At 49.6% G+C, this 12,853-nt stretch overlaps 1 protein-coding gene across 1 annotated transcript; it reads left to right on the plus strand.

Moving 5' to 3' along the window:
• Positions 1–1,043: 1,043 nt before the first annotated feature.
• LOC311374559 (ankyrin repeat and SAM domain-containing protein 1A-like) lies at positions 1,044–7,844 on the plus strand (the record flags this gene model as incomplete). Its single annotated transcript, XM_084490385.1, has 4 exons — positions 1,044–1,179; positions 2,253–2,296; positions 3,605–3,695; positions 7,228–7,844. Coding segments are annotated over 4 exons (888 nt in total), but the record flags the coding sequence as incomplete, so codon positions are not given.
• Positions 7,845–12,853: the final 5,009 nt, after the last annotated feature.

A 12,853-nucleotide genomic window follows, 5' to 3' on the forward strand; every position in this document is an offset into this window, starting at 1 on the left:
AGAGAGAGAGAGAGAGAGAGAGAGAGAGAGAGAGAGAGAGAGAGAGAGAGAGAGAGAGAGAGAGAGAGAGAGAGAGAGAGAGAGAGAGAGAGAGAGAGAGAGAGAGAGAGAGAGAGAGAGAGAATAAGTGGACTAGAAAGCAAGATTCAGAGAGCCTTAGAGAACATTCTTTCTCTCAGAAGAATGTCAAACTAGTTCAATATTTATATTTACCCTGAGCAATACATCCTTTGTTAGGCTTATAGGGTTATGCTGAATATAGATGATAAATAAAGTTCAATTGAATGAGTGTTGGTTGGTTTTTATCACCCCTGCATGCCTGAAGATAACAAGTTAACATCTACACAAACACGCTTTTTGTGGGACAATTGCGAGCCAGAAAATAAATGGATGAAAACGAATGAATTCACTCAACGGCTTCATGGTGTGATTATTGGGAGCCCCCAGTGCTCCCAGTAAAGCTAGGCCAGATCACACCTGTAGGGGGGCCCTAGAGAGTAACGAGTAACAGATGCATGCTTCACAATAATGAGGTGGTGTTTTAAACACATTTTCACCACCCTGAAACTAAATACAGTGATATAGTGATGGAGTGGGTTACATAGCAATGCTCAGGCTTGATCCAGGTCATAAACTTGATTGAAATACTTTAAAAAGATAGGACAAGATGTGAACATGGACTCAAGCGTGTGGTGGGTGGGAGGGCTCTGTGCTTGAGATGTGTAAGGCCCCCCAACATCAAGCCCCCAATTAAGAAATAAAAAGTGGAACCAGAAGTGGGCCAGGAGAAGGCATTCCTCTCATGTTGATAGCGGTTGGCTAGATAGTTGAGTAGTAAGCTCAAACAGGATGTTTGGTTTTCTTTGAACTTTTCATCCATCCACTTCCTCTCTCTCCCTCCCTCTTTCCCTCTCTCTCCCTCTCTCTCCCTCTCTCTCCCCCTCTCTCTCTCTCTTCTCTCTCTCTCTCTCTCTCTCTCTCTCTCTCTCTCTCTCTCTCCTCTCTCTCTCTCTCTCTCTCTCTCCCCCCCCCTCCCCTCCCAGGCGCTGTACACACACGGCAGCATAGACGAGCGGGGGGAGCCGGCGGAGGAGGAGGAGGAGGACCACACGTACGAGCTGCTCTTCTCGGCGCAGACCAAATCCTCGCCCACCAGCCACAAGACCCCGCCCACCAGAGGTAGCCACCCCCCCCCCCCCCCCCCCCCCCCCCCCGGCCCTATTCGTTTGTTGTTGTTTTGTGGTCTCACTGGCTTTAGTTTAAACTGGAATTATTTGCTACTACTCCTTGTCAGTTTGCAGGAATGTTTTATCCAGATAAGATGAGATTAACGTTATTTATCTCTGATGGAATATTTGGATACATTGAGTTATGTAGTATTTTACACTTGACTTGACTAATGAGAAGGTAGGGGTTAGGGCGTCTGGTCCAATGGGTGCTTCCAGGTAGACTTGTCCTCTGGGAGTGGTCCCAGCCAGCCTGACCCAGGAGACCGTCCTGTTTATTCAACCCAAACTCAGTTTATTTCGCGTACGTACATCCACAGAGTCGTCTCCGCCCCGGGCTAAATATAGTGAGCCGGAGAGCATGTCAGACAGACCCGCCACGTTTTTCCATCAGACTTCCAGAGCGGGCCGGCGTGGTCGGGGCCTGCGAACGCCCCTGCATGTAATTGGATAAAGGGGATTAAATGAGCAGGCCTGGTGTTGGATCCCTGGCTGTGGATGGAGATGTCTTTAAAAGCAGCCCCAGCCTCTCAGGCTGTCTCCTCTGTCCGCCTCCAGCAGTAGAAACTTCAGCTGGCTGCTCTGGTTTGAGGTTTCCTTCCACAGATGTAATCACGACTCCTTGTATTTGAATAAATGATGAACATCATTGGAACCAATCAGCCTAAACCCACATTGTTCCGATACCGACGGCCCGACAAATATTTAATGAGTCCTTTTTTATTTAATTTCCATTATGGTTTCCTTCTGCGGAACCTGATTTGTCAGGCGTCCATATTTGCTTAAAGGGATGGTAATCTTAAGTGTTTTAATGTTAGCCAGCCATGTCTCCTCCATAATAAAGTGGGATATGGAACATCTCTGGCACCCTGAGCTAGCTTCACTCTGCTTTCCTACCCGCGCCAGCGTGAACCCAATCCCACTGACTGCCATGATAATGGGGCAAATGTTTTTATCATTGATTGCTATGATGTAACGCAACGCCTGCCTAGCCCATGACCTAACTCTGTTTTCTACCGGTTTCAGAAGAGAAAACCACAGTCCACAGTTCCAACAGTGTCCTACCTCAGGTATGGATGGATTATTAATATCTTTCTGACATTCATTGTTCTCATCTTTTTGTGTGAGTCCTAAGAAAAACACAACTGTTTGTTATGCAGCGCACACAGGATACGTGTTGTTCTCTCTGTTCATCTCCAGCCATTCCTTACTCATTCTATGTGACTGGGGTTTGAGCTTACATATAGGCTCTCTCTCCTTCAGACTTACTCTTTAATTTCCCCAGACCCACTGGCTCAAGAAGGCTCATGCTTTGCTCACAAGCACACGTTCTCTACAGTGACGCCACTCTTGCATTGCATATGCTAATAAGCTTGCATGTTTGTTAATTAGCATAAGCAATGCAAGATGCTTCCTGAAAATGTTCTCACAGTTCAGTCCCTAATTTGTGCCCATAAACAACCCTTCAGAAGTTTGTTTGGCTTTTGAATACTTAATCATGACTTTTTATGGCAATAGGTAATTAACTGGTAAACATTACATATTTGTAGTGCAGGTCTGCCAAGAGCAAAGGGATTTGTAGTCTGGCAGATTGCCATTGGGGGCCATTGAACAAAGTAAGGGCCTGTCTGTTGCATGACCGTTACAAATATGTGGAGTGGGCCCCCCTTGTTTTGGTTTGAGAATGGCTGTCCCTAATACGACGTCGCACTCAGACTCTTCTGCGTCACTCTGCAGCCTTTTCGAACATGTCCGAGCCGCGTAACACGAGGCCTCACTTAATCCGCCCTCCGTGTTTATGAGCCCGTTATATCTATTTATGTGGCCTTCTGTATTTTATCACCCTGCTGATTTTTATGACTCCTCTCTTCCTGCCCGTGGTCGCTTAGAGCTTCATGTGGCATCACGGCATTCCAATTGTATCTGCTCTGAGTTATTAATATCAAAACTGTTATCGTCATCCTTGTTGATGGCGGCCTACTGTAAAATAAGTACGCAATGATATTTGTTTGGTATTAAGCAACAGCGTGCAGTAAACTGTACTGAAGATGATGTAGCGGTGGGATAAGAGTGATTCGTTTTAGCACCATCGTTTTTGCATTCTGCTTTGCTCATTCACTGTAGTTCTCTAATGCACTACTGTAGTTCTCTAATGCACTACTGTAGTTCTCTAATGCCCTACTGTAGTTCTCTAATGCACTACTGTAGTGTTCTTATGCCCTACTGAAGTGCTTTAGCGCACTACTGTAGTGCTCCTTAGTTCATTTCAGATAACCCCCTCTGTCCGCCACGACTCACCTCACGTGGTTCACGTCTGTCCCTCAGTGCAGCCGCCCCAGAGTGTGTCGTCTTAACGTGTTCTCTCTCTGCACCTCCAGCACCGCAAACCCACTGCCCCCAACGACCAGAGACCCCCGGGACACAAGACGAAAGACACCCTTCAGCCGCCCGGGCCCCGGGCCCCCGGAGGTCAGTGTGTGACGAGGACCTTCAAGGGCCACGCTGTTACCGTTTAATATTGGTTAACATCGGTCCACGCACTCAGCAGAGGAACGCTCGGGGCATGGCGCTGTAATGAAAGCAATGCGTTTAGCGGAGCTAGATTGGCTGGTTCGGATTAGTGCCGCCAGGGAATGTCTCGCTGGCATTCCCAGGCTGCCGATCGGATTTTGGCTAGTTAAGAGGCAGGTGATTGATATTCCCTGGCAGACGAACAAGGGAGAACCGATGGGCTGGAAACACAAAGCTAGAATTCCTTCTGCGAAGCGCACTCTGTTTTAACCAAGCCTGAAGTGGATCTGAACATGTTGTAAGTAGGACTGGTGAAGCGTTGAATTGGTTTGGAGGTTATGTGGCATACCGTAGATCTGTGCTTAATTCAGTAGAATGAGGAAACATGATCTATGAGTAAATATGAAAATGAATCGTCTTCTTTATATTTGAAAATGGATTCCAGATATACTGGGTATACTTGCCTGCTTCCCGGTTGCCGTGGTGGATGTGTTCGCGTTTGTTTTGACCATGCGGTACCGTTTTGAAGTGCAACCTTTCCACAAGGATAAAGATCACCACGAGATACAAGCACTTTGAAGTGGTCGGCTCTGCAAAATGGAAAACATCTTGGTAGCGTTTGTACGCCCTCATGTACCCTCTTCAGTATTTTCCCTGACAGGGTGTGGGTTCACATTGACCCCCTGCACCGTAGTAAGAAGAGACAGACAGAACCTGTAGTGCGGTGGGACGGTGCTATGAGCGGCTGTGATATCAGGCTCTGGATGAAGTCACCGGTGAAGCTCGCCGCTTACGTGGGGCCAAGAGAAACACACATGTCTCTGTGGTGACCTCACTCGTCTCACACCGGGGGGACGCTCTAGTCTCCATCTGTTGTCTTGGCGATGATGATGGTGGTGGTGGTGGGGGGGGATTCGCTCATCTGGGCGTTCACAGCCGTCAGCCTGCCAAGGACGGGGCGGTGGGTGTGTTTTTGGCTGTGGTTCTGGACATGTGTACAGTGTACTCACTCACCCGTTTATAATGTGGGTGCACACACACGCACACTCACAGACATACACACACACACACACACACACACACACACACACACACACACACACACACACACACACACACACACACACACACACACACACACACACACACACACACACACACACACACACACACAGACACAAAAGACCCACACACACACACACAGACACAAAACACCCACACAACACTTTTTTCTAAATTAAGTGTTTAGCGACTGGTTGGGGGCAGGGAGGAGACAGGAGGGGGGAGTACAGGGTGGGGTCCCCAACACACACACACACACACACACACACACACACACACACACACACACACACACACACACACTCACTCTTCGCTAATGACCATTTTAAAACTCAGAGGAACAACGAAGCCATTCCTGACCGGGCGTCTCTACCCCCTACATGGGCCCGTCTTTCTCAACGTCAACACTTCAGCACAAAAACTATTCCTCCGCCCTCCTCCTTCAGAGAACATGTTGTGAAATGGAGTTTGCTTTGCCAACTGCCTCCTCCTCTCCCTCCTGCTCCTCCTGCTCCTCCTCCTCCTCTCCCTCCTGCTGCTCCTGCTGCTCCTCCTCCATTTCTTCCCCCTCTTCCTCCTTATCCTCCTCCTCATGCTCTTCATCCTGCTCCTCCTCCCCCTCCTCCTCTCCCTCCTCCTCCTCCTCCTCCTCCTGCTCCTCCTCCTCCTGTTCACAACACCACTCTCAGCAGCTCTCTGAAGGACAGGACTATTAACTGCTGCAACAGGTCAACTGGTCTGCTGCTGCGGTGTCACTGCTCCAGATTCCCTGTCACCTAACACCCTGACCCGCACACACTCACACACTCACACCCTGACCCGCACACTCACGCACACTCATGCACACTCACACTCACTCACGCACACACACACGCTCACACACACGCACACTCGCATGCCCTCACACACACACACACACTCACGCTCGCACTCGCACATACACACACACACACACACACACACACACACACACACACACACACACACACACACACACACTCATTCGCCACGTGACAAGTCTAATTATCAGGATTGTGGCCGAGAGGGCAGCAGATCGAGTGATCTGAATTTCCATCCCCGCCCCGGCTGGCTGGCCTTTAACGGACGAGGGAGGACGGAGGAGACGTGGACAGCTGACCACACAGGGAACGATAACAACAACCGCGACAGCAGCAGCAGCAGCACAGAGCCACGACACAGCAGGGCTAACAGGGGCTCAGAGCGGGCTTTAGTGGAGCTGTGAAGGTAGCAGGAGGGGAAACAAAGGACTCACTCTGTCTCTCACTCTGTGGTCTCTCACTCTGTGGGCGTTTCTGACGCTGGAAAAGAGGGATTTTACTTTGTGGCAACAGGCAGCTACTCCGTAGGGAGGGAGGCCCTAGGGACTGGTCTGACGTGCGGGACAAGTGTGTTGCACTGCTCATAGCAGGACATCGGTTGCTGCAGAGCCTGACGTGTCCGGAGGGGAATGTAAGTTATTTGTCTTCTTTGGTCTTTACTTTTACATTCAGGGCATTTAGCAGACGCTTTTATATCCAAAGCGACTTACAATAAGTACAGTTGTCAGAAGAAAGAGAAACAACAATATATCTCTGTTGGTACGGTAAAGATATCCATAGAAACAAGTGCCAAACACTTAGAATTGCTATGATAACCCGTCCCCATAACCCAGGACGAGACGCTACATAATGCTAAGTACTATTTTCAAGTGCCAGGTTCGTGGTTGTTCGCCTTTTTGTTAGAATGTTCTCAAGTTTGTTAACTCTGGCGTGCGTGGTGGGCGCGTGGCGCGGGGGTTGCTGCGTGTGGGGTCGCGTCTTTAAAGGGGACCCCGTGTGTTTGATAGAGGAGGTATGAGGGCGCGGGAGCAGATGGTGTCAGTCGGCGGCGGAACACGGGGGGAAGGCATGTTCTGGAACCCGGCCAGGGAGACGTGAGACGGCCGCAAGCTGGGCTCTGGAATTCTGTGGCCAAACTTTCTGGCTTGTCTTCCCTCCCTCTGTCTCCTCTCACTCCTTTTTTTTTTTTCTGCTCTCCCCCCTGCTCCTGGTAGGAAACAATTACAGATCTGTTTTTTAAGGGTGTGGGCGGCTTCCTACGAGCTGTGCTGAAGCAACACCCCCCCCCCCCCCCCCAGCCACCCCTCCCCACCCAGCCGCTTACCCCACCTACCACTCCTTTAGGGGGAAGACCATTTCTTCTCAAAGCCCCGTCACAGACTAACCGTCTCAACTTCTCTCTTGCTTTCCTCCTCTCTCTCGCTCTCTCACCCTCTCCCTCCCTCGCTCTCTGTCTCGGTCTCGGTCTCTCTCTCTCTCTCTCTCTCTCTCTCTCTCTCTGTCTCTCTCTCTCTCTCTGTCTCTCTCTCTCTCTCTCTCTGTCTCTGTCTCTGTCTCCCTCCCTCCCTCTCTCTCTCCGGGCTCTCCAGCAGACGTCCCCCAGCCCAGCGAGGAGCAGCCAGGGGCAGGTGTCCCGGAGCAGTTCACCGGCCTGCTCCACGGTTCCTCCCCCGTCTTCGACTGCCGCGAGGAGCCCTTCCGGTTGCCGGGGGTAACGCCGACGCCGACACTGACGCCGACGCCGGCGCCTGCCAGCCAGCCTAAGCCGGACTCCAAAGCGCTGGAAGCCAAAGCGCCTGAAGCCAAGGCGCCAACCAAAGCGAAAGCCCCGCCCACGGCCGCGCCAGCACCAGCACCGCCGGCGGCGGCGGCGGCTACACCGTCCCCGCCCCGGCCCAACATGGCCGCCATCCTGACAGACTGTGACCCCAAAGCCATCTACGCCACTGTGAGTAAGGAGCCCCGGGACGGCGGCGGCGGCGGCGGTGGCGGCGGCGTGGCCGGGGGGAGCCCCGCGGGCCGGATGCGGCCCCCCGGGGACCTGAAGCTGGCCCGGAGCCTCTCCAAGTCGGACTCGGACCTGCTGGTGTCGCCGCCCGGCGAGGAGGACGGCTGTCTGGGCAGCCGCAGCGAGTCGGTGTCCAACTGCAGCGCGGCCAAGAAGAGGCTGGAGAAGTCGCCCTCGTTCACCTCGGAATGGGACGAGGTGAGAGCGCCGCGCCGCGTTGCATTCTGGGTCGGTTTTAAAACGCGTGGGGGTTTGTGCAGAGGAATGATCTCAAGCAGTGGTGGAGTGATAGAGTTGGCGTAGCGGGGCGTCACCAGCAGGTCGTTCCCTGCGCTGTCTCTACAGGTCACGTGACTCACTCGGGCGGGGGTCGTCAAGGTTACGGTCAGAGCGTTTGTCGTCCGTCCCGCTAGGGCCGAGCTGAGGCCCGGTGTAGAAGGGAGAGTCAGGGTGTACCGTGTGTGGGGGGGTTGTGGAGCTCAAACAAGCCAGTGCAATGTTTGAAATGAGTAATACATTTACAAAAGTTTAATATCCAATAGTTTATAGATGGATTACTTCAACCATTTTTTTAACTGTCAAAAGTTTCTGACAAACTTCCAAGTGTCCCCTGTGTGTTACCCCGTATCCTCCGCTGGAAGATAAAGAGCACGTGAATCACGAACAGCGCTTGCATAACTAGTGTTTCACCACGCGCGCCGTCGCCGCTATCACTCCTCCCGCCATCAATCATCACGTCCCGAACGCTGTAGACCTCATATGCCCTGTCTCACACACACTCACCCACACACACATGCACACGCGCAACCACACGCACACACACACACACACACACACATACACACCGCTGCCGGTCTGGTGCCAATACAATCAGAGGCGTTGGAGGAGATGTGGGCGAGGGGGACAGCGTGCAGACGGGCTAAGATGGCGTCTCGGTGGTTCAGTCGGGAGTGAATAAGCGCCGGGTATGTCAGAAAACTGGCAGCCGCCGCACCACCTCTGATTTAAAAGCTGGTCTCACACCAACCCGAGCGTGTCTTTCGAACCGGAACGCTGGATTCGATTTAAGGGCAGCGCCACGGCAACCGAGGTGCCCTGTTGGTATGCGGCCGGCGTTCAACACGAATACGTGGCGGTTATTATTGCGGGATCGAATAAGAGTTCAATAGTAATATCGAATTATCAGCTGAGCTGCAACTCGTTAGTCTCTTGGGTATTCCGAATCAAAGCCAGGCCCTGGTTGGTATTTGTATCATCATGATGTCATCATGTAATGTTTATTAGGGATCTGGTTCACGGTGCACATTCAACACTGGTCCTGAAAGGGAAAGGCATAGCGGGTCGAAGCAGCGGTGGATATATAAGACGGGAAGAAGGGCATTCGTGGAAAGGGTGAGAGGAGAGACAACAGGGTGGAAATTGAGATGCGGACAGCGGGACTGATCCGTAGCTTGATCCTCCCTCCAGGACCTAGCCGCTCCCCTTACCAAGTTCACCCACCGACCAGCCCCACCACCGCCATCTACCACCACCGCTTAACAGAGGAAGGGGTTCATCAGCCTAGTTATCAAGGTTCACACACTTTACGGCTTTCACCTCCTTTATGAGGACGATGACCGATGATGACGGATCACAGCAACATTTAGAATCGAAGAGGGAAAATCTATTTTTCCAGTTGAGGGACAGGACATGAGGACATGCCATTGATTGGGCCTGTATTGATTTGTGTGGGTTTGCATCATTCCCATTGTTAATGGAAATATTGAATTTCTCTCAGATTCTCTGTGGAATTTGTCATCATTGGGCATCCTGATTATCAAAGTGTACTCAATTCATATTTTATCGTTTTTTTCGTTTTACTATATTGTCATTGTTTATGGTAGTCCTTTCTTGTCTCTCAATTAGACATTTATAACATTCAAACACTACTAACTACACACACCTGGACATCCATGTTCAGCTAAACGGCAGACTGTATCCATTTAAATTATATGCAATGTGCAAAGTAATCTTTACTGAGTCAGTGGTCTTAATATGAAACGTTCTTTCACTCTCCCTCACTCTCACACTTACACTCTCACACACACACACACACACACACAGAGGGGATTGTGTTGACGCCCCTGTGGAGTCTGTACATGACCTCATCTGCCATGGCTGACGTAGGGCTGATATGAAGTATTTTCCAGATAATAAAAAAACAGCCGTTGTTTGAGGACTATCTCACCAGCCTTCTGGGATAACTCAGAAGGCTGCGTTTAGGAAATGGGCCATTTTGAAGGAGGTCTTGAGGCATACGGTGAGGGGTAGAGTTGAATGTTATTTAGCTCAATGCTAAGCTTTGTTGTTCATAATCAGCCATTCAGCAGCTTGAAGAAGTGCCTTCCTATTTCAATAGTCCGTTTAATGTACCTCCTCACGCTGTGAAACAAAACCACATACATTTTTACCGCATGACTAACTTTTAGTTTTGGAGAGATTTTGTCTTTTGTAAGAATATACATTTACATGTCGTCTCTTGACTTATTGTTGCCGCTGTGAAGAATTGTGGTATTTAATTGGCTGTCATCAAAGCATAACTCAAATTTTATAGCCGATTGTTAAAAACCCATCATGGCCGTGCCTGCCACTCCCTTGAAAATTGATGGGCGCAGCTTTTTAGTGACTGAAGCATTGACCTGCAGTCTCTGTGTCTACAATCAATGAGAGCGCAGTGTTGGACGGCCTTGCCCCATTGGCTAATGTCCCTGTTCAGCGCTCTTTTTCAGGGGAGATGAGGCCATGAGAACTGCTAAAGGGAACAAGTTGGCCTTCTGAAAGGCCTAATTCAACTGTGTACTTCTTTATATTTACATTTAGAGCGTTTAGCGGACGCTCTTATCCAAAGACAATGAGTACACTTGTTAGAAGAAAGAGAAACAATGCATCGCGGTCGGTACAGTAAGGATGTTCATAGAACCATGTGTCAAGCACTAACAATTATTAAGTTAACCCATTCCCTGTATTGGGTTAGCTAGCTAGGATAAGATGCTAGACGATGCTAAGTACTATTTTTAAGTGCAAGACTTATAACATACGATAAGTGTGTGCATTGCCAGGATGTACAAACATACAATAAGGTCAAAGAGGGGTGTGGGGGTCTCATGAGGGCACAGCAGTGGATGCATTGCAGTGGATGCATTGCGGTGCATCATCTAGTCATCTCACCATTAACATTTCATGGTCGTACCGGAGATGGTTTGTTTACATCGCGTCTCTGAGTTGAGCAGGCTTGACAGTCGCTGGTCCTCGGCGCTGGCTGCTCCTATCTCCTGCCTTGCTCTGCCTATTATTTCATCCACTTTAATCATGCAAATACTGCCGTGTGCGTGTGGTTGTGCGTCTTCGCTCGGCTAGTGCTGCCTTGCATACCAACAAGCAGGCGTAGTCTTCTCCCACTGATGATAATAATTGATCTGGTAACGTTGGGTAGGACAATCCCACCTGTCGGTATCATTGAGCTACAGGCCTTTCTCCCTTGCTTGCTCCTTGATGACAAGCATCTGCTGGTTGCTTTGGACAGAGGCGTCTGCTCAGGGGCTCAATACGGTCGGTCAATGCTTTCTTTATTCTGTTTCTCTGAGGAGCGTTTCCTCTCCTTGCGACTGGTGACGTACAGAAACAGGTCGTAAGTGTGAGTGAGCTCCTTAGACGGCGTCACAGAGGGAAAATGGGTGCTGGTCTTCAAACAATGGTCTTCTCTGTATTAATATTCCCAGAGCATTCCCATTCTCCTGAGCTTTGTTGTGGAAGAGCTTCATTATGTAATTAATTTGATTCAGTGCCCAGTCAATCAGCAGTAATCCGAAAATGGGTCTGGCGTCGTCTTTATCATTTATTGATTATTGATCGTGTAGATGTGTCCTTTTCTCTGGGCCCATGGGGTTGGAGAGGGAGATTGACTTGCGTTCTGTATCTGTTCTGCTTTAGAATATTGTGGCAGAGCAAGATAGGCAGGCATGCATGTAATCCAATGTCTTGCATTCATTTGAATAAGTCAAGGCCAAAGCAGTGCAGCACAAGTCCTGCTGCCATTCAAAGCATTAGTGACTCAATATATCTTATACTATATGTTTAGTATTTATGCTGTATTATACAGATCTCCAGATCTGTATAATTTGCCTTAATCTAATTTATATTCATGCTTTTTATTGGGGTTTGTTAAAGCAGGAATAATGTGAATAATACACAAAAAATAGATTTGACTCATTGAGTTATCACGTCATGCTTTATTTTTACACGTTTCCTCTGTCCAATAAAAAGAGACCTGGCTAAGGTTAAAAATATGAATTCACTAAGTGAATCACTAGCTTGGAAGTGTTGTTCTTGGAGCCCTTGGAGCCCTCCCCATCCCCTCTTTTTGGGAATGGCTATTCCCTTTATGGGAATGGCTGTTTGATGTAAAGTGCATGTTAATTGGAGCGCATGTGGAGTCCAGTCTTAATTGTTTGATTGTTTTCCCTTCCCTCAGTCTCCGTCTCGGCCTTCTCTGTGTTCGTAGAGTTTTAAAAACAGTGCTTTTAGAAGTCTCCATGCTAGTGTTGTGAGATGCAGGGGGTAGCAGCATTTAGGCTACGTTCCTACCAGTTACAGATGGCTGCTTGAGAACTCTACTGAGCTCTGTGACCGTATCGACCCCCCCACACACACACACACACACACACACACACACACACACACCTCCTGCTTGTTCTCAAACTCTTTGTCTTTACATACATCTTATTTTTTCTTTCCATTGTTTTATTCACACAGCCTCACAAACACACAGTCTCACACACACACACACACACACACACACACACACACACACACACACACACACACACACACACACACACACACACACACACATAGTCGCACACTGCCACTGCCTGGTTCCCCAAATCGAGAGACGCATAGGCCCAGGACCTCATGCAAGTCAAATCTGGTGTGTGTGCTTGGTTGTGTGTGTGTGTGTGTGTGTGTGTGTGTGTGTGCGTGTGCTTGTGTGTGTGTGTGCGTGCGTGTGTGTCTGAGCAATTGTGAGTAAGGCGCATGCTAATGCGGGTTTGTCTCGGTCCCGGGATCAAAATGAACATGACAATCCAGGGGGCACACAGTGTGGCCCGGCAAAGCTCTGCAGCTGGGGAGAGAGAGGGAGGGGGGGGGAGAGAGAGAGAGAGAGTGAG

Source organism: Micromesistius poutassou, assembly GCF_964030765.1.
Source record: "Micromesistius poutassou genome assembly, contig: SCAFFOLD_6038, whole genome shotgun sequence".
NCBI lineage: Eukaryota > Metazoa > Chordata > Actinopteri > Gadiformes > Gadidae > Micromesistius > Micromesistius poutassou.